We start from the raw sequence: 21716 nt of genomic DNA on the forward strand, positions 1-21716 counted from the left end.
TCGAGTGGCGTTTCCAGTCCCGATTCATTCGGCACGAGTGAGTAGTCAAAACCCCCTCGCCTACTTTACCCCTCCATAATCTGAGTTTCACTCACGGCATTAATGATAGTTTCCCGTACTTTTCCCTAACAGAATTACGGAGTTTCATTACCCGCAATCCTGAGGCGGATACGTTCTGATACCGCTTCACCGACGGTAAGCCCTTGACATGATGTAATTATGTTAAGGTTGCACAGTGCTCTCTGTTTTTCCACCCGTCATAACCCACAGTAATTAGTACGCCTGGTTTATTTTTAGGCGCGATTGCTCGACCGGCCCCTTTACATCCTTGTCAACTAGCGTCTTTGAAAATTCACATAGCAGGTAAGCCTGTTTCACCAATTGCCGATGTGACTTCCACATCGCACACGGCCCATGTAATTCGTATTTTTTAATTTTTTCAAGTTTCGTTACAGACACGCACTAAAACTCTGCGTGATGACATCGCCTGTCCCTTTAACAGTCTAAAATTCAGGTATCCTTGAATAACTTACTACTCTATGTCTTGGTCTTGAAGGTGACCCCCACCTCCCCACGTGCCAGTTTTCTGATCATAACGCTCCGGTCTCTATTTTAAGCTTGCCACTTGGATGTATATCGATTTTTTCACTTAAATTGTACTAATGTGCCACACTAACCTTGTTTTATTGTGGCACCACACTTCCACGCCTGTGGATTAATTGATATATATAGACATCCTCTAATTAACCATTGTGTAACTATTGTGTAACTATATTGGTCCTATCTAGGGTAGAATAATACCCCTTTGAACAATAATATTTCCATTTACACATTTTAATTAGGTTGCCTGCCCCTTCCTCTCTGGTCCTGAAGAAGACCCCACAGCAAGGGCACAACTAATCCCTGCGTTGATTAGAGGGTCGAAACGTCGACAACCACCTTTCTTGTGTCAACTTCACGCCAACATTATAACATTGATTGTATTTTGTGAAGATTGCCGTCTTGATTTAAACGCCGAATTTTTGGTCATTTTGTTTTGTATTAAATTGTCAATATAGTTTTTCTAATTGACTGATTTTACTGTCACTAATACCTTTCATCCTCACTTTATCACCACTTCCCTCCCTTCGCCTTCTTTGGGGCACTGTACAACCGCCAACATCGTTTGATAAATTGTTTTGTATATTCAATATACTTTATCCCATTGTGAATTAAACAGTGTGGATCCATTCAGTGTTTTGGAGAATAATTTTGTGATTTGTATACATTATTTTATGTTCACACTGGGACCCCTTCCTCCTAGTACCTTTAGAACCCAGGTCCCAGTGACTATGTTTGGGTAAACCCCCTTATTTATACACCACCAGCGCTGTGGCCGGAGCCAACGGTGTCAGACCCACTAGGGCCCCATCCGACCCCGCAGAGCCCGAGGGCTCACTAGCGCGGTCGTTCCATTCAAATACTCAGCACATGGCCTCGTAAAACTTTTATTTGAGCGAGAGTCGCTCCGACTCCTGGAAAGGGGGGGGGGCCCGGAGTCGGCTCTGGCTCCGCAGAACAGTGCCAAGAGTGTCGGTGCGCCTTTCCTTTCTCGACGACGGACGCCAACTGAGGTGAAGACGAAGTCCGCTTGCACTTCTTCTTCTTGTGCCTCTTCCCTGAGAGTTCAAATGACCTCGAATGGGAGGAAGAGGACTTAGGGCTCCCTGAGCGGTCCCGCAACCTCCTCTTCCTTGAATGGGACCGTGACCTCCTCGGAGTCTCGCTTGATGGTGTCGACTGCCGGGCCGCGAGCAACTCTCAAGGTCTTTGGGGGCATCGCTCGAAAGTCTGAACACGACTTTGAATCGTGGTCTCGTTCAAGACACCACAGACATACGCAGTGGGGATCGGTGACCGACCTCATGTGGGAACAAGTCCCTCAAGGTTTAGAACGGTCTTTCTACCAGACATCCCTTGCACACGCAGTTGTATCACAAACATTTTGACAAAAGTCGAGAAAAAGGCCTGCCAAAAAGAAGCAGAGGGGTAGCTCTTCCCGGATCTGCGCTTAAATGGCGCGGAAAGAAAAGAACTGGCGTCCACGCGCCTGGTGGCGCCTATATAGGCATCTCGACGTCACAACCGGCACCGACGACATCACGCAGAGCTGAATGAAGCCACCTGGCTCAGCAAAAGTTTCCGGATCCAGCCTTACGCCTCTGAAAATCAAAGGTAAGGAATCTGCAGCTAGAAGTCTCTATCAGATAGTGTTACTATTATTATAAAAATGCAACAAACCAGTTGGCACTGGAACCTGATGTGGGTCCAGGGGGGAAAGACTGTGCTGAGGGCAGAACTGCCAGTGGCAGTCCAACTGGAGAACCCTGTGGATGCTTTGGCCCACACGCATGCCAGAGGGAGGTGTTAAAGTACCAAATATGCAACATTGCAGAGACACCTGGGAATACAGGGTGCCAAACTCTTAATGTTCTCTGATGAAGATCGTAAGACTGAATGGCATGTTGACGCCCTTGCACCCTCACTTGAGTCTAAGAGTGGCAGGAAGAGTCTGATTCCCCATTCGACGTCTTGTGCTTTTTCTTGGACTTACCTGAAGACTTCCGTCATAATGACAATCTGCTGCTGGAACAATTTTAGGAATGGGAACGCAATCCTCTTTTCCATTGCAGCATGGAGTATTCTGGTGCTTGGAATGTAAAGATTGGCCTCACAGTCCTGAATGGCCTTCCGGTTCATCGGGGCGCAGTCGTCGCAGGTATTGGAGTCATGGTCTGACCCCAGGCACCACAAACAGACTTCGTGAGGGTCTGTCACAGACATCTGTTTGCGACAGGTCCTTGCATACTGGACCTGTCGCAAAAGACCAAGGGGCAGCTCCTGAGCTGTATCTGGAGGTGTGGAAAGAAAGGAACTGATGACAGCGTGCATGGGTGGCGCTTACATTGGTCTCCATTCATTGCTTTCAGAGCGGAACAAATTTGTTGTACGACGTCACCCACCGGAATGCAGGAGAACTTAATCCAGTCTGATGGCTTAGGAAAATTCACAATGTGAGGTATTTGCAGTTAGAAGTAAGTATCCATGACAATTTCCGACACATTTAACTAATTAGGTAAAACGTCTATTGTGACACTGGGACTACCATAACCTACACATTGACGTGGTACATTCATGTATTAAAGCATTATTGCTTTATCTGTTTTATTTTATACAGCCTCCATTCATTCATACTATATTCCTCTCATCAACCTCTTCCTAAATCCCAAGTCTCCTACTTCTGCACCACCCTTGTCTTTTGGATGTCAGCAATGGCTTAATTGGAACTAAGCTATAATGAATGCAGCTAAACGCAGAATCATCTTTGGCTGGAGCAGGGAAATAGACTTATCATTATTCTTAAAGCGCTGAAAAATAAACTGTGCTGATCCAGGCACAGCTCAAAGAAACAAAATCAAATACATAATTTAAGCAAATCAAAGCAATGATTTACAGAAATAGTAAAGTAAAAACAATGTTAACATATGTCGAGCATACACGAGGCAAGTGAAAATACTTATTTTCTCAAATATAAAGAATGTTCAATAGAAGTCCCCCTGCTTATTAAGAGCTTTCTTACGATCATACTCTGGCTACATACCTTTGCTTCTGAATCAAGATTGGCTGGATCAGCAGGTATTACCATTTCCACAGACCGCGTCTCCACAGCTATCACACCAACAGGTATGCCTCCTAACCTACACATAAGCAGTAACACACACAGAATACAGATCATTTAAGATAAAGTAAGAATTAAATACAAATACCAATCAGTAGCTAATTTGGTGCTTCAGTTTCCATTTCAAGTAGGTCTTATTTGCACTTTTTGTAAATAACAAGATATTTGATATATAAAAAAAAGTTAAATAGTTATCACACTCCACACAACCAAAGTTACAAATCTGTCCCTCAACTGTATTCTCATTTAGTTGTCCAAGAACCACACTGATGATCATACACAGAAGTTCATCTAGGGATGCTGTCAGTACTCCTGACTGTATAAGTGAAGTAGGATCACAATCAGAAAATGTTAGCTATCTGTATCAATAGATTGTCAGATTTTTGGCAGCGTACCATTTTTAAAATCTTCTAATCTCAATGCCCACAAAGTTGCATGTATTTCATCAAAAGAAAACAATATGCATCTTTCCTTATGTTAGTTACCATTGATACTTACCTCTCTCTGCAAATTCCACTACATGCTCTAAGGAGGAGATCTACCAATCAAACTCTCCTCTACAAATTCAGATCTCTCCCAATAAAAGTGACATTAAATGGCACAAACCAATTTAGGAAACATGTTTACCAATATTAAAAGAGGTAAACAATACATGGTTTGGACAAGTATTGGCCACCTTAAGTGCAGGACAGCGGGTTTAATTTTAGATGTTCAGGATATCTACTGAGATGATGAACCTTGGAAAACTATGAAATACACAATACTCCTCAGACTAGGGAGGCAAATGGGTTAGTGAGAAATCTACAGGTAAACAGAATAACCACTTGAAACAACATTATCGTAGAAAATAATCTTATTGTTCTGACGGGTACTTCTGCCTGCAGATTCTTCACCTCAAAATAAATACTGAAACAATAAATCCCAGGTGGAGGGTCTGCGGAAAAACATAGGAAAGAATATTGCAATATGGACCAATGAAGGCAAACAGCCCTGCAAGTCCAAACTGGAAACAATGTACTATGGGAATAAACAAAATGAAACTAATGCAGCAATCAAATGCTCGCTCTGGTTGGGAGCGAGAAGGAGATGCGCAAAGCAACTACATCGCCACAACAAGTGTGGCTCAATGGTTAGAGCGGCAGACCCTGATGCAGAGGTCTGGCCCGGGACCAGGGTTCAATTCCCCGCCTCGGCGGGTCTTGGGCTCAAACTTCCACGGACCTGATCATTCTCGCCTCGGTGCCTATTCTAACCATGGAGTCCCACTCTGCAACTCTGGGCAATAGCTTGCTTAATCTCCACAACGGCCCCCACAACGCTAAGGATGCCTGGCCTCCACCTTGGGGGTGCCCAGGAGTGGACACCTCAAAGGGAAAGCCAGGATGGGTTCCACAGCGGTATTCGTACAAGCGCCTTGAGACCCTTGCGGGTGAGTAGTGCGCTATACAAGTATCAATTTACAATTTACAACAAGTGACCCCGTGGCCTAGAACACTGAACAAAATATAATGAGAAGTGTATCCATTACATTAAAATATGCCATAAAGGTTTTTCTTTTTTTAAATGATGCAGAAGGAAAAAAGCTTGGTAGAGGGAAACTATCAGTGAAGGGCTCAAAGTTAAGCAACAACATAGGCAAACTGAATCTCCAAGAAAATTAACAATGCCATGCGCAACAATGGGTAATGCTGGCAGACCATTAGCCCCTGGATTCCGTACCCACAAGAGGTGGAGACTGTTATCTGGAATAAGAAGAAAACTGACAGTACAGCAGCACTGTCACACTCAGGTGAAAAAACAGGCTGAAGCCCAAACCAATTGCCAGGAGAGAACAGAAAAGAATAAGTACCTTGATACTCAACAGAGTTGATCCAGGATCAAAAGAGGAAGAAAATACTACATTTGAAAGTTGAAAACACACCCAAGCAAACATAAAGGTAAGGACAACCTACAGGATGGCCCAACCAATAACCGTGTCTCAATGTAAAAATACCCCCACCGTGACATCTAACAGGAGCAATACATCAAAATATACACGCTTTTAGCATAGCCAGCACTTGAGTGACACTCAAATTTAAAAAGGTATCATAAGCATCGTTTGTCACCACCACCCCTACCTAGTAAGAAAACCGGACAATAAAACCAGGGGGACCATATGAACAGGGGTTAATCCAAGGTGATGGAAGTGTGGAAAATGACAACAGACATAGAAACAGTAGGACTGCATGTCACCTCTCACCGTGTCTCTTGCAGCAACAAAAGAGCACATGTCCTTCAACTTGAGTGTGAGAAGGGCCAAAGCTGTGTAGGTCAAGCAAAGGCCTGCCCCAATGTTGAAAAATCGAATACCAGTTACACAGCAGAGTTTTGACGCAGACAAGTATACCAGACGTCATCAAGATGAACTAAGGTTTCTGAACACCTGTACTTATTACAGGTCAGATAGAAGTGCCCATATCTACCAATCAACCCCAACTACCTACATTCAGGTATCAGCCTGTGGAACCATGGCCTACTCCAGCCTTTTGATAGAACATCAAGAAGAAAAGGTGGCAGCCATCTTAAGTGGTAATTCCCCTAGGACAAGGCGAACAACCATAACATTGAGAGGTACTCTCTCACGTTCTCTCAACCCAAAAGATATAACTCATAAGCTGCAAGAAGAATAAGTTACTTACCTAAGGTAACAATGTATCTGGTTGAGACAGTGTCTATCCAAAGATTACTTAACTTAGAATAACACCCAGACGTCAGACTGGATCCGGAAAGCTTTCGTCAGCAGTACCCCTGCGCGTCGGTAGGCGTCGTCGTACGGCTCCACATACGTCGTTGGCGTCGTAGTCGCCGAGATGACGTCACTGGAGCTACTTAGACGCACCAATGCGTGTGGACGTCCGTTCTAGACACGACTTTCCGTGCCAGGAACGCAGAGCCATGCAAGATACTGACCACTGGTGCATTGAAAGGGATGACCTTAACCCTAGAAATCAGTTCGCAGAACGGGGAGGATGGGTGGGGCGGTAAGGAATTTATCACTAACAAATGTTTTTTACAGATATATCGTTATTGAAGGTAAGTAACTTGTTCATCTGAAAGAAACAAGTTCGTGATAGATTCCTTACCTCAGAATAGATACCCCAGCAATACCAATCCAGGTGGTGGGTCTGTGAACCAAGATCACACCGTAAAGTCACAGAGAACAGAACGGCCAAAGAAGCCGTCTCTCCGGACTTGACTGTCAAGGCAATAATGCTTAGTAAAAGAGTGCAGCGAGGCCCACGTGGCTGCCTGAGAGATGTCTTGCAGGGGAACAGCACGTCCTAATTGTGGTAAGTTGGCCTGATATATGATGTTCACTAGTTCTAGTGACCACCTTGTATCAGTCCAAACAACCCTTATGGTGATTGGTTGTAAGTCAACCTTATAGACCAGCTATCCTAATGATAGCATGGACAAAGCAGTCTTAGGCTAAACTCTTTTGGCATGTGAAGCCAGCTGTTTTACCACAATATAACCCCTTGAATACCAAATGAAAGGACACCACACAGGTTGTTATGAAAATAAACAGTATATTTATTAATAACAACACCTCTGAACTCTTTATGAGGTCAGAGGGCTAAGCACATGACAATCTCTTACGAAAAATACGACAAGTTGCACAAAATTACAATGGTGCCTTAGAGGCACGACAAACCATATACTAAGTAAGTGGAATGTGAGAGTCGATAAAAGGAATGGAGCTGTCCAGAGGCTGGAGGTTCGCTAGGACTACGCTATCTTCACCTTAGGTAAGTAATAGGAGGCCCACGGGACGCGTGTGCAGAGTGTGAACTCACACGCGAGATGCGTAACAACGTCTATGGACAGTACAGTTCAAGTTAAAGGTGAGTACGGACAATCCTGACTAGATAGGACTAAAACGACTGTGGAACTGGACACTAGGACAGTTAAACTACCCTTGAGCACCAAAATTCTCTTGTTACCTCACCCACGGACTGCCGGTGCACAGGTGTCAAAGTGCGTCGGGTTCTCGCGTCGAAGTCTATGGAGCCTGAAAGAAAAGATGCTGCAGGCGACCAGGAGGAAGATGTCCGGTGCGATCCAAGGGTGGATCGGTGAAGAAGGAGACCTGAAAGCAGAGGGGACAATGTTCACAGTCACTAGCCAGTGACTGGAGTGGAACCAGGAAGGAACCAGATGTCGTCGTCGCGATCAGGTGAAGAGTGGACGCTTGACTCTGCAGCCACGTGGACCAGGAGGTGTCTTCGACAACCAGGATGGAGGCACGAGCTGTCCCACGCAGGCTCTCGCTGTCGGCGGTGTTGGATCCGGAATCGGCGTCAACAGGCCTTGGCAAAGGCAACCCACGCGGTGAGTGAAAGAAGCGTCTGGTGCGGACTAGGAGAGTCCGGGGTGCCCCTCTTTTGGAAGGGAGCAAGGGCCAGTCTGGAGCAACCAGACCAGCGGCAAAGATTCAAAGGTTCGTCGTCTAGGAGGCCACTAGCCAGCCGGCAAGTGACCAGACAACGCGTCGAGCAGCAAACAAGCAGAAGGGCCCCACGCAGATCTCGTGGATGCTGGAGGGCTGATCTTCGGTGCAGGGGCTGCTCGGGCTTCTCAGTCCCCAAAGCACTTGGTCGAGTTTACCTCGGGAGTCGTGCTGGAAGCTAAGTGCAGGTTCGTTCAAGATGGCCGGTCCCACGTGTCTCGTCGCACCCACGGGTCTCAGCTTTGCTGTAGATGTGAGTTGAGGTCGGAGAGGTCTGGGAATCCGGGTCTCGTCGGGCTCTGAAATCTGGATCCTCGAGGGAAGACGACAAAGTGAAGCCGCTGGACGCTTGATGGTGCCTGCGGATGCAGGGTGGACACTCCTTGCCCACAAGGGAGATTTCTTCAGTCTTCTGTGGAGCAGAACGTCGAAGTCCAGAGTTTCTTCTTGTAGAGTAGTTCAGGATTAATCTAATTTGGAATGGGACCAGCTCCTACCTTTATCCTGCTAAAGGGGGCTGCACTACTGACTAGGTCCCTCCCCTGGGTGGGACCAGGAAGGGGGGTGGTTACACCCCCTATCCTTTGTCCGGTTTCCCGCCAGAGCTGGGGCTGGAGTGCCCCAGCAACTGGTTTGAACCGGTGTATGCACAGGGCACCTTGTGTGCCCCAGGCATGTCTCATTCCTTTCAGGCCTATCCTACCCAATACACAAAACCCTGTCTGGGGTGGTGCTAGCACCTCCCAAGGCAGGAAACCCTTTGTCCACGCTGCCCTCGCTGGAAGGACTCCCAGCAGCAGGAGGTCAGACTTGTGTCTGTGGTGGCAGCATCCATTTTGTGATGCCAAGGCTCGAGTTAACTTTAACCGTGGTTCACAGTTACATACATGTCGTGTCCCTCTAGAAGGGTGGAATGCTATCCCCATCGCCAGAATTGGCAAGGGGGTAGTATTCCAATTCGTATGACACCTTACTCGACATGGTTTGATAATGTTATACCAGAGTTAGCATTCAACCGCGAGGTCGATAATGCACTTAAGAGTATATGGTATAGCGTTATCATGGAACAACTATTAGGACTTGGTTCCGCAAGCTGCAGACGGGCTCAGCTCATGCCAGAGCACCATCTCACACAATTCCAAGCACTCTGCCTTCAGGATTGTTAAGGCCTGCCATAGGAGTGACTGATAGGAGGATATGTGTCCATTTTAGGGTTAGATATAGGTATACTATATCTACAGCAAAGGGTGATTACACCACCTTGCCCCAGCTGTCGTGCAGCCAGTTGTGTCAGTTTTAGATGGCCATCCAGGGGTGGCATAATACATGCTTCAGCCCCTGGTAGGCCCTGGGTACACCTATGCCCTGGATACCTAAGGTATACTGTACAGGGACTGATAAGGTGGCCCAGTACCAATTGGTAAATGCACCTAAAGTACATGGTTGTCAATTTAGAGAGAGAACAGCTAGGCTGTGGGTCTGATTAGCAGGCCCACAGCCAGGGAAAGTTGTAAACCAGTGAAGCAAAAAGCAAAAATCTGGGGTGACCATAGGATTGCAGACCCCACTCTCCTACACTAATGCAGTAGTAACTGCTTTCGCCCTGGTAGAATAGGCTCGCAACCCCACCGGAGGTTTCTTTTTAGCCAGAGAATAACAGGCCTTGATACACAAGACGACCCAGCGGGAGATAGTCCTCTTGTGTAGAGCCTGGCCTTTCTTGGCGCCTACGTAGCCAACAAAGAGCCGGTCATCTACCCGGAACTGTTGTGTGCGATTCAGGTAAAATGAGTGCACGTTTTGGGTCCAAAAGGAGGCTTAGAGGAAAGAGCCTGGAGCTCACTCATGCGCCTACCGGAGGTAATGGCAACCAGGAAAGCAGTCTTCAAAGTCAATAAACGAAGAGGACAGTTGTGAAACAGCTCAAAAGGAGAGCACATCAAATAAGTAAGAACCAGATTAAAGTCCCACTGCGGCATTACAAACGGAATAGGAGGGAAAAGGTGGGTAATGCCTTTGAGGAATCCATTTACAAAAGGACACTTCAAAAGAGAGGGCTGATCAGGGAGCCTGAGAAAAGCCGAAGTTGCAGAAAGTTAGCCCTTAATAGTGCCCAGAGCAGAGCCCTGCTGGGCCAGAGAGAGAAAGAACAAAAGGATGTCTGAAAGAGGTGCAGGAAGGGGATCAACAGCCTTTGCTGTGCACCATGCCACAAATTTGTTCCTCCTGCAGGCGTATACCGATTTAATGGAGGGATGCCTGGCTGCCAGAATCATATCACAGACTTCAGGAGGCAAGTCAAATATAATCAACTGTCGCAGCTTAATCTCCATGCATGTAGGTGGAGGCTGGACAGGTTCGGGTGGAGGACCGTCCCCGGCTGCTGCGACAGAAGATCCTCCCGAAGAGGCAGTCGGATCAGGGGATCCATGCTCATACTGAGTAGCTCGGGATACCAAACTCTTCGAGCCCAGTCCTAGGCAACAAGAATGACTTGGGCCCGGTCACGCCTGATCTTCTTCAGCACTCTGGGAAGAAGTGGTGTAGGCGGAAAGGCGTACAACAGACTGCAACTCCACTTGCCTCGAAAAGCGTCACAGAGCGAGTGCGAGTGGAAAATCGAACGCATAGAATTGTTGAAATTGCGCGTTCTCTTCGGTGGCAAATAGATCTAACAAAGGCTCTCCCCACTGTCAAAAGGGACCTTGCACCACCTACGAGTGAATACGCCATTCGTGATCCATCATGCACCTGCGGCTGAGTTCGTCAGCCCTGGCGTTCAGTGAACCCGCCAGGTGTTAAACCACCAGGGATATGCCCCGATGTTCCAGCCATGTCCAGAGGCGGAGGGCCTCCTGCTATAGGGTCCACGACCCCGCCCGCCCTGTTTGTTGCAGTACCACATGGCGGTGGTGTTGTCCGTGAACACCTGCACTACTCTTCCTCGAACAGAGGGAAGGAATGCCTTGAGTGCAAGACGGATCGCCAGAAGCTCCAGAAGATTGATATGGAGCACGGACTCCGCCGGAGACCAGAGGCTTCAAATCTCCGCCTCTCCCATGTGGCCGACCCATCCCAGAAGGGATGCGTCGGTCACCACTGTGTGTTCTGGTTGGGGAAGGGAGAGGGATCTGCCATTGACTCAATCCTGGTTCGTAAGCCACCACTGCAGTTGTCGTGCAGTGCCCTCCGAGATCTGAATGCAATCGGACAGATTCCCAGTGATGCTGCGACCACTGGAACTTCAGGCCCCACTGCAGAGCCTGCATATGCCACCTGACCAGCAGGATGCAGGAGGCATGAGGCCCAGCAGCCTCAGGGTCAGTCTGACCGAAATCCGGGATAGAGGCTGAAAGATCGGAGTCATAACCCGAATATCCCAGACTCGCTGTTAGGGAGGATAGACCCGAAACCGCTGCTTGTCCAGAGGAGCTTCTGAGCGGGAATCAGGTGTGACTTCGGCACATTGATGGAGATCCCCAGCGAATGCAGGAGGTCGGCCGTAGTCTGAAGATAGGAGACGACAGCCTGGGGCGAGCCCTCCTTCAACAACCAGTCGTCGAGATGGGGGAAGACTGAAACCCCTGATCTGCGTTGCTGAGCTACGACCACCATCATCACTTTCGTGAACACCAGGGGGGCGCTGGTAAGGCCAAAGGGGAGTACAGTAAACTGAAAATGCTCGTGGCCTACCGTGAACCTCAGGTAAAGCCGGTGGGCCGGCAAGACGGGGATGTGAAAATAAGCGTCCTGCAAGTCCAGCGCTACCATCCAGTCTTCCGGGTCGAGGAATGACAAGACCTGAGCAAGCGTCAACATCTTGAACTTCTCCTTCCGGAGGAAGTGGTTGACGTTCATGAGATCCAAGATAGGACGCGGGCCATTGTCCTTCTTGGGAACCAGAAATTAGTGGGAATAACAACCACAACCTACCTCTGGGATAGGAGCGCGCTCAATGGCTTCCTTGGCCAAGAGAGCTGTAACTTCCTGCTGGAGAAGGGCCAGATGATCCTCCGACATGCGGTGGTATTGCGGTGGCATGGCTGGAGGGGTAGCTTCGAAGGGGAGGAGGGAGTAGCCCCTTCGGACTATCTGCAAAACCCATCTGTCTGATGTGATGGTGCGCCAGTGGGGGAGGTGATGGCGGATCCTGCTGCCCACTGGCATTTGATGAGCCTAAATTGTAGGTCTAGGAAGGTTTGGAGGCTGCTGCAGAGGGGGTTGGTGGACTAGCCCGCCTGCTGCCCCCGGGACCACGACGGTTGTTTCCATGTCCCCTGCAGCGCGAAGGTTGGGTAACTTGCTACGGCAGGATGTGGCAGAGCACCCCTTCTGTAGACCCGAAAGGGTCAAAGAGCTGACTGCACTGGGAGGCTGGAGAAGCCCAAGTACTTGGCCGTAGCCAGTGAGTCCTTGAAACGTTCTAGAGTGTTGTCTGCTTTGTCGCCAAAAAGGCGACGGCCATCAAAGGGTATGTCCATCAAGGTGTTCTGGACATCCCCCGAAAAGCCAGTCGATCTCATCCAGGAGTAGCGACGAAGGGCTACAGACGTGGAAATCGTCCTGCCTAGAGAGTTGGCGGTATCCAGCCCACAACGGATGGTAAACTAAGCTGCATCCCTCCCGGCGGGGACAGCCTGGGAAGAGCACTGTCCGGGCCTCCTCCGGAGACTGAGGCAGCACCTGCGCAACCATATCCCACACAGTGGGAAAACAGCCCAATAGACATGCAGTGTTTACCGACCGCAGTCCCAAGCTGGCAAGAGAGAACATTTTCTCTTCCCAAGATGTTCCAGCTTCTTGGATTCCCTTTTTAGTGGAGCAATAGGGAACGCGCCCTTGGAAGTGAAGGTTTAGACTACAAAGCTCTCTGGGGTAGGGTGTTGGGAGAGGAAAGTGGGGTTGCCCGGAGCCGGGCGGTGGAGTCGGATAATCATCCTATCCACGGGTGCCTCCGTGTTGGGCCTGGACCAAGTGCCCAAAAGGACGTCAGTAAGGGTCTCAATAAATGGCAGCAAAGGCTCCGAAGAGCTCGCTGCCGGGTGAAGCACCTCTGTCAGGAGGTTAGTCCTGACCGACACCGTAGGAAGCTCTAGGTTGAGGGCCTCGGCCACCCTACGCAACACCATTGCGTATGACACTCCCTCCTCCTTAGCCACGGTAGGATAGTCAACATGCCAAGCTCCGGAGATGTGTTAAGACCACTGGCATCCCGCAGGTCCTCGCTCCAGTCCTGCTCAGACTCCATCTGATCAGTTAAAGGGTCACCTGACCCCTTATAGTCCTCCTCCTCAGGTTAACAATCTTGTCGAAAAGGGAGCCCAGGAGTCAACAGGGGAATAAATACCCATCTCTGTGTCGGATCCGGCGTCGGGCGATGCCAGTCTGGCTCCGTGTCAACATCGGGATGGAGGCCGGGGTCGACGCCGGCCAGGGACACGACCAGGGCCAGTTACGGTGCCGGAGGAAGCGGAACTGGTGGAAGTGTAATAAGGTCAACGGGAGCCGATCCCGATTCAGGCCTGGATCCAGGAGGGGCCTGCGGCACGGTGGCCGGCGCCGATGGCGGAGAAGGCCTAGGCCCCCCAACCAAGTGCGCGGGGCCCGTAGGGTTTGGGCCGCCCAAAGATGGCATGCATCACCTCGTCAACTTACGAAGTTGGGTGTGAGTCGCTCCGGGTCCCGGGAAGGGAGTGAAGCCCAGAGTCAACTCTTCAGGCTCCGTGCGCGAGCCATAGGTCAGCCGACCGACGGGGAGAAGTCGAAGACCGATGATGCTTCTTCGACTTCTTTTTGTGCTTTGACTTACCCGAGTGCGAAGACTTCGATGACTTGGACGAATGGAGATGGCTCCTCAACCTCCCTCGTAACCAGGACCTTGAACGGCGCGGAGCCAACTACTGGCGCTCAAGCAGCTTTCGGGACCGCTCCCGCAAAGCCTTTGGTGCCATCGACCGGCAGTCGGAGCACGACTTGGGGTTGTGGCAGCGCTCCAGGCAAAAGAGGCACATGCGGTGCGAATCCGTCACCGACATCAGTCGGTTACAGGAACCGCATGCCTTGAAGCCGGTCATCCCTCGTGCGCCAGGAGTCGATGGACTAAAAAAAGAAGTCAAGAAAAAGTCAGTCAAAAAGTGACTGGAAAAACCGCTCTCTCCGGATCTGTGCTGGCTGGCGTGGAAATAGAAAGAACTGACGTCAGCGCGCGAGGGCGGCACTAAGTAGCTACTGCGACGTCATCCCGGCTACACAACACCAATGATGTACGCGGACCGGACGCCACCTTTCGATGCGCAGAGGTATTGCTGATGAAAAAACTTTTCGGATTCAGTCTGACGCCTGGGGGGAATTCTAAGGTAAGGAATCTATAACTTACGGGTTTCTTTCAGATAAAGTTATTTTCAGCATCGAACAACCCATACATCCCACAATCCTTAAGGTATACACTTTGCATTGCTGAAACTTCGATGCTTAGTGTATACTGACAGGTTTCGAAGCTCCCTCTTGAGATCCCCAAGTGATTTTTAATTTTTTAGAGGATATTTTGTACTGTGTTTGGTAGTTTCAACTTTGTGTAGCCAATGAGTGCTACCCAAGTCTTTCAGAACTCCAGAAATGCAAACTATTTCAAATATGGCTTCCTCACTTCTTAGAGGTTTTTTCATCAGACGTCCAAAAATTCATTGTCGAATAGCCATTGGGAATTACTTTTGACTCTTCAAAGTCTTCAGAGTCCCTCAGCCTTTGCTTTCCATTAACCTGAAATTTCCATCTGCCACAATATTTTTGGTGCCCAATTCATCGGGAAGATGGAAATAGTCTTTAATCTTATTTAATTTGTTTTTTAGACAAATCGGTTCTTCAACCCAGACCACCACTGTAGCCTAAGGTCTCACCTAAGTTCCATTGTTCTCAAGACCCAGTATTGCCACGTTTTCCTCATCTCCCCGTTTAGATGAACAGGAAAGATATAATTCTCTGGATGTGCAGAGAGCCCTAACCATTTCCCTGGCTCATACGGCACTTCTTCTAAAAGTGGATTTTTTTTGTTTGTGACCTTTAAGTTTTCAGGCAAGGGTTACAGACCACTTTCTTTAAGTTCGAGCCACTGGCAAAACATGTACTTACCATCAAAGATGTCACCTCTTGAATCTTCCCACACATCAGACTGAATCTGGAAAAAATCTGTAATACGTCCAGCATACAAAGTGGCACCTTCAGTCTCCAAGTCGAAGCCACATGGCCTCCGGATGTGACATCATGATTAGCATCTAAAGACCACCTTGTGAAGTGATGTCACTTTTCTCTTGCACACATTCTGCATCATCAGGCACGGAGCAACTGACAACTGAAGTAAACTGTGTGCAGCAGCGACCCCCAAAGGGCATCCTGCATCTGCTGAACACTCAGCAAGAAGCACTAGTTACTACTTGTGTAACGATATAGACATTAGTTAGTGATAGATTCCTTACCTTAGAATATCCCCAGGCGTCAGACTGGATCCGGAAAATTTTGCGTAGCAATACCCCTGTGCGCCGGCAGGTGTCGTCCGCGTCCGTCGTCGGCACTGCCGGTATGACGTCGGAGTACTTAGACGCCGCCCTCGCGCGCTGACGTCAGTTCTGATACACAGCTTTTCCACGCCAGATACGCAGAGCCATGATAGAACCAACACTGGTGCCATGAAACTAGGGCCCTGAAAGAGGATGACCTTAACCCTAGATATCGGTTCGCAGAACGGGGAGGATGGGTGGGTCGTTAAGGAATCTATCACTAACTAATGTCTCTTACAGATATATCGTTACACAAGTAGTAACTTGTGCATCTGAAAGAGACACGTTAGTGATAGATTCCTTACCTTAGAATAGATACCCCAGCAATACCAACCCCGGTGGTGGGTCTGCGAACCAATAATCACACCAGAAAGTCCTGGAGGATGGAACGGCCAAAGAAGCCATCCCTCCGGACTTGGCTGTCCAGGCAGTAGTGTCTCGCAAACGTGTGCAGCGAGGCCCACGTAGCTGCCTAACAAATGTCCTGCAAGGGCACTCCTCGGCCAAAGGCAGTCGTAGTCGCCGTGGCCAGAGTGGAATGAGCCCTCAGCCCAACAGGGGGTTCCTTCTTAGCCAAGGAGTAACACGCCTGGATGCACAAGATGATCCACCGAGAGATGGTCCGCTTGTGCACCGCCCGTCCCTTCTTAGCGCCCACGTAACCAACAAAGAGTTAGTCATCCACCCGGAACTGGCGTGTGCGGTCCTGATAGAATGACAGTGCACGTTTTGGATCCAGATGATGGAGCCGCTCTTCCTCTTTAGAGGGGTGCGGAGGCGGAAAGAAGGTGGGCAAGATGATGGACTGCCCGATGTGGAAGGTTGTGACTACCTTGGGCAGGAAAGAGGGTCTTGTCCGCAACACAACCTTGTCCGGATGGACAGAAAGGAAAGGCGGTTTAGAGGAAAGAGCCTGGAGCTCACTCACCCTCCTGGCAGAGGTGAAGGCAACCAGGAAAGCAGTATTTAGAGTAAGAAGACGGAGAGGACAGTTATGAAGTGGCTCGAAGGGAGCACACATCAGAAAGGTAAGTACAAGGTTCAAGTCCCACTGAGGCATCACGAATGGAACAGGAGGGAACATGTGTGTGATGCCCTTCAAAAACCTATTTACAATTGGGGACTTGAACAAAGATGGCTGATCAGGTAGCCTTAAGAAGGCGGAAAGGGCAGAAAGGTTGCCCTTGATAGTGCCCAGAGGAAGAAGGAAGAGGAGAACCTCAGAAAGGGGTGCAGAGAGAGGATCCACAACCTTTGCTGTGCACCATGCCACAAATCTGTTCCACCTGCAGGCGTATACCGACTTTGTGGAGGGACGCCTGGCTGCCAGAATGACATTACAGACTTCAGGAGGCAAGTCAAATGGCCTCAACTATCGCGGCTCAATCTCCAAGCTTGTAGGTGGAGACTGGACAGGTTCGGGTGGAGGACCGTCCCCTGCTGCTGCGACAGAAGGTCCTCCTGAAGAGGCAGACGAATCGGGGGATCGACAGACATGCTGAGTAGCTCTGGATACCAATACCTTCGTGCCCAGTCCGGAGCCAAAAGGATAACCTGGGCCCGGTCGCGCCTGATCTTCTTCAGCACTCTGGGCAGAAGTGGTATAGGCGGAAAGGCATACATAAGACCGCAATTCCACTCGCGACGAAAAGCATCTCCGAGCGAGTGCCGCCTTGGAAATTCCAACGCGCAGAACTGATGACATTGCGCGTTCTCTTCTGTGGCGAATAGATCTAACCAAGGCTCTCCGCACTGCTGAAAGAGGCCTTGCGCCACGTCCGAGTTCAGACGTCATTCGAGATTCGAGTTCGTCCGCCCTGGCGTTCAGAGAACCTGCCAGGTGTTGAAACACCAGGGTCACGCCCTGATGTTCCAGCCACTGCCAGAGGTGCAGAGCCTCCTGGCATAGGGTCCACGACCCCACCCCGCCCTGTTTGTTGCAGTACCACATGGCGGTGGTGTTGTCCGTGAACACCTGCACTACACTCCCCCGGACAGAGGGGAGGAATGCCTTCAGTGCAAGCCGGATCGCTCGCAGCTCCAGAAGGTTGATGTGGAGCCGGGACTCCGCCGGAGACCAGAGGCCTCTGATCCCTGCCTCTACCATGTGCCCCCCCCCAGCCCTGGAGGGACGCGTCCGTCACAGCTACGTGGTCCGGTTGGGGTAGGGAGAGGGATCTGCCGCTGACCCAATCGTGGTCCGTGAGCGACCACTGCAACTGTCTTGCAGTGCCCTCCGAGATCAAGACATGGTCGGACAAGTTGCCCTGATGCTGGGCCCACTGAAACTTCAGGTCCCACTGCAGAGCCCGCATCCGCCACCGGGCGTGATGCACCAGAAGGATGCAGGAGGCCATCAGCCCCAGAAGCCGCAGCGTCAACCTGACCGAGACTCGGGATAAAGGCTGAAAGATCGGAATCAGAGCCTGAATATCCTGAACCCGCTGTTCGGGAGGATAAACCCGAAACTGCGCAGAGTCGAGAACCGCTCCGATGAAGAGGAGCTTCTGAGAGGGACACAGGTGTGACTTCGGCACATTGATGGAGAACCCCAGCAGGTGCAGGAGGTCGGCCGTAGTCTGGAGGTGGCTGATGACTGTCTGGGGCGAGCCTGCCTTCAACAACCAGTTGTCGAGGTAGGGGAAGACTGAAACCCCTAACCTGCGCAGATGAGCTGCGACCACCGCCATCACTTTCGTGAACACCCGTGGGGCGCTGGTAAGGCCGAAGGGGAGCACGGTAAACTGAAAGTGCTCGTGGCCTACCGTGAATCGCAGGTAACGCCGGTGGGCCGGCAGGACTAGGATGTGAAAATAAGCGTCCTGCAAGTCCAACACTACCATCCAGTCTCCAGGGTCTAGGGCAGCATATTGAACGTCTCCTTCCGGAGGAAGCCGTTGACGTTCCGTAGGTCCAAGATAGGGCGTAGGCCCCCTTTTCCCTTCTTGGGTACCAGAAAGTAGTGGGAGTAACAACCACACCCTACTTCTGGCCCCGGAACGCGCTCGATGGCCCCCTTGGCCAAGAGGGCCGACACTTCCTCTTGCAGAAGTTGTAAGTGATCCCCCGACACGCGGTGGTACTGCGGTGGCATGGCTGGAGGGGTCGCCTCGAAGGGGATGATTTGCAGCACCCACCTGTCCGACGTGACAGTGCGCCAGTAGAAGGGGTGATGGCGGACTCTGCCTCCCACTGGCGTCACATGGGCCTGAAAGCATGGACTAGGAGGGTTTTGAGGCGGGTGCTGCAGGGGAAGGTGTGGACTGGCCTCGCTGTTGTCCCCGACCGCCGCCACTGTGGTTTCCACGGCCGCCACCGCGCTGTGTAGAAGTCTGCGGCGCGTGGCTGGCAGCACGTGTGGGAGCGCCCCTTCCTTGGCCACGAAAGGAGCGAAAGGCACCCGTTTGCTGGCGTGGGACCGAGAGGCCCAAGGACTTGGGCGTAGCCCAGGAGTCCTTAAAACGCTCAAGCGCATGATCTGCCTTGTCGCCAAATAAGCGACGGCCATCAAACGGCATGTCCAGGAGGGTGGCCTGGACATCGGCCGAAAAGTTGGCGGACCTCAACCAGGCATGGCGTTGAACCGCCACCGTCGTTGCCATCGCTCTGCCCAGTGAGTCCGTGGTATCCAGCCCACACCGGATGGAGTAGCGCGCTGTATCTCGACCCTCCGCAAGGGCTTGGGCGAGTTTAGCCTGGACCTCCTCCAGGCATTGTGGCAGCACGTCCGCGACCGTGTCCCACAGGGTGTGGGTGTAGCGGCCCAAGAGGCATGCGGTATTGACAGACCGCAGTCCCAAACTCAGGGACGAGAACACTTTCTTTCCGAATTGCTCGTACCTGTTGGATTCCCGATCGGGAGGAGCCGTCGGGAATGCGGTCTGGGAAGTGGAGGCCTGGATGACCAGGCTCTCGGGGGTGGGATGGGTGGACAAAAAGCAAGGGTCGCCCGGGGCCGGGCGGTAGCGTCTGGACACGTTCCTATCCACAGGCTGACCTGTAGCGGGCTTGGACCAAGTGCCCACAAGAACGTCACACAGGACCTCATTAAACGGCAGCAGAGGCTCAGTTGAGCATGCCTGCGGTTTAAGGACCTCAGTGAGGAGGTTAGTCCTCATGGCCGTGACGGGGAGCGTCAGGCCAAAGGCCTTGGCTGCCCGCGTCAACACTACACTGTAGGCAGCCCCCTCCTCCGTAGCCACGGTGGGAGGGGAGACAAATCCAGTGTCTGGCGAAGTGTCAATACCACTGGCCTCCCCAAGCTCATATGTCCAGTCCTGTTGAGACTGGCACTCTTGTGCTAGAGTGTCCATACACCCCTCCCAATCACCCTCATCACCCATCTCCTGAAGCTCAGGGTCAACGGATGGGGCCGGTTCGTGGAAATAGAAATCTCCAAACGACGTCGAGAGTGGCGCCCAGCGGCGCCGCTCCGGCACCGGAACCGAATCGAGGGGAGGATTGGGGGCGGCGTGGCGCATGCTGGGCCGGCGCCGGCGAGGTCGTGAGGTCGACCGGCGACGACCCGGAAGTGGATCCAGTGAGGGCCTGCGGCGTCGGGAACGAAGTCGCCGGCGGCGCTGGGGCCGAGGCACCCCACGGCGTCGGAGCCGAAGCACCCAACCCGCCAGCCTGGACCGTTGGGCCCAAAGGCGCCACGGAATCCGGCTGAGGAGGGAGGGACCTCATGGCCATGAGGTACCGCTCGACCTCCTCCGGCGTTGCATCGTGCCCAGGGACCTGCAGGTGTGGGGCAGGATGTGGCGCCTGCGACTCCGTCGGATCCGCGTGGGTGGTGTCACCCGGACCCCCGGCCGCGTCGTGCGAGCATTGGGGTGGGTCGGAGGAACGATGACGTCGCTCCGACCTCTCATGCCTCTTACCTGAGGAAGATCCCGACGACCGATGCCGACTCCCGGAGCTACAAGGACTCCGACCCCGCGACCGTTCTTTCGACTTCCTGTGGGACCGGGAACTGGAACGGCACGGGCCGACTGCCGGAGCTCTAGTCGCTTGCGGGACCGCTCCCGCCTAGCCTTCGACGTCAGGGCCCGGCAGTCGGGGCAGGTGCGGTCGTCGTGGTCGAGGCCTAGACACTGAAGGCACCGGCGATGGGGGTCAGTAACCGACATCAGTCGGTCGCACCTGGAGCAAGGTTTGAAACCGGCATCCCTACCGGCACCGTAGGAGTCGAGAAACTCGAGAAAGAGATGATCAAAAAGATTAAAAAGTTTAGTCGAAAAGTGACTGAGGGGTAGAGCTTCTCCGGATCTGCGCTAGCTGGCGCGGAAAAAAGAATAACTGACGTCAGTGCGCGAGGGCGGCATCTAAGTACTCCGACGACATCATACCGGCGCTAACGACGCCGACGACGGACGACGCCTGCCGGCGCGCAGGGGTATTGCTACGCAAAATTTTCCGGATCCAGTCTGACGCCTGGGGATATTCTAAGGTAAGGAATCTATCACTAACGTGTATCTTTCAGATACAAAAAACAGACTAACAATAGTAGAAATCCTCATGGAGCATTTTAGGGACAAATATTGAAAGGCTACACCACAGAGTTGAGAGCAGGGATACAGTACATACCACAATCCATGCAAATGCAGATTCATCACTGAATATATTGATACTAAAGTGCTACCGACAAAGGGTGCAGCTTCTTACAAGTGGACTGTATATCAAGAAGTCCTGAGCAGGGGGGCGTGGCCAAGCAGCATGGCCGACAGGACGTGAGCTCCTCCAGCTCCGTCCCGAAGACCGACGAAATCCTGTCTTAAATCCTGCCCGGGCTGTCCCGCTCTCTGAAACCTGTGTCGGAACCTGCCCTGACCCGACTGGGGACACTGATCCGGCTAAGCGGTACCGGAATCCCTCGTGCTAGGAGGTGACAACACTGTCGGGGGTGGCGCCGGCGTCCTGTTTCACGTGACGCCGTGGACTGGGCCTGTTGGGA

At 51.4% G+C, this 21716-nt stretch overlaps 1 protein-coding gene across 10 annotated transcripts in view; it reads right to left on the reverse strand.

Moving 5' to 3' along the window:
• ACACB (acetyl-CoA carboxylase beta) overlaps positions 1-21716 on the reverse strand; it is a 2338068-nt gene that overhangs the window by 347323 nt on the left and 1969029 nt on the right. For all 10 annotated transcript variants that reach the window (XM_078667379.1, XM_078667377.1, XM_078667383.1 and 7 more), the window contains one exon: positions 3641-3737. In XM_078667379.1, the coding sequence (XP_078523505.1) occupies positions 3641-3737 (97 nt within the window). The remainder of the gene's footprint in view (positions 1-3640; positions 3738-21716) is intronic.

Source organism: Lissotriton helveticus, chromosome 11 (genome assembly GCF_964261635.1).
Source record: "Lissotriton helveticus chromosome 11, aLisHel1.1, whole genome shotgun sequence".
NCBI lineage: Eukaryota > Metazoa > Chordata > Amphibia > Caudata > Salamandridae > Lissotriton > Lissotriton helveticus.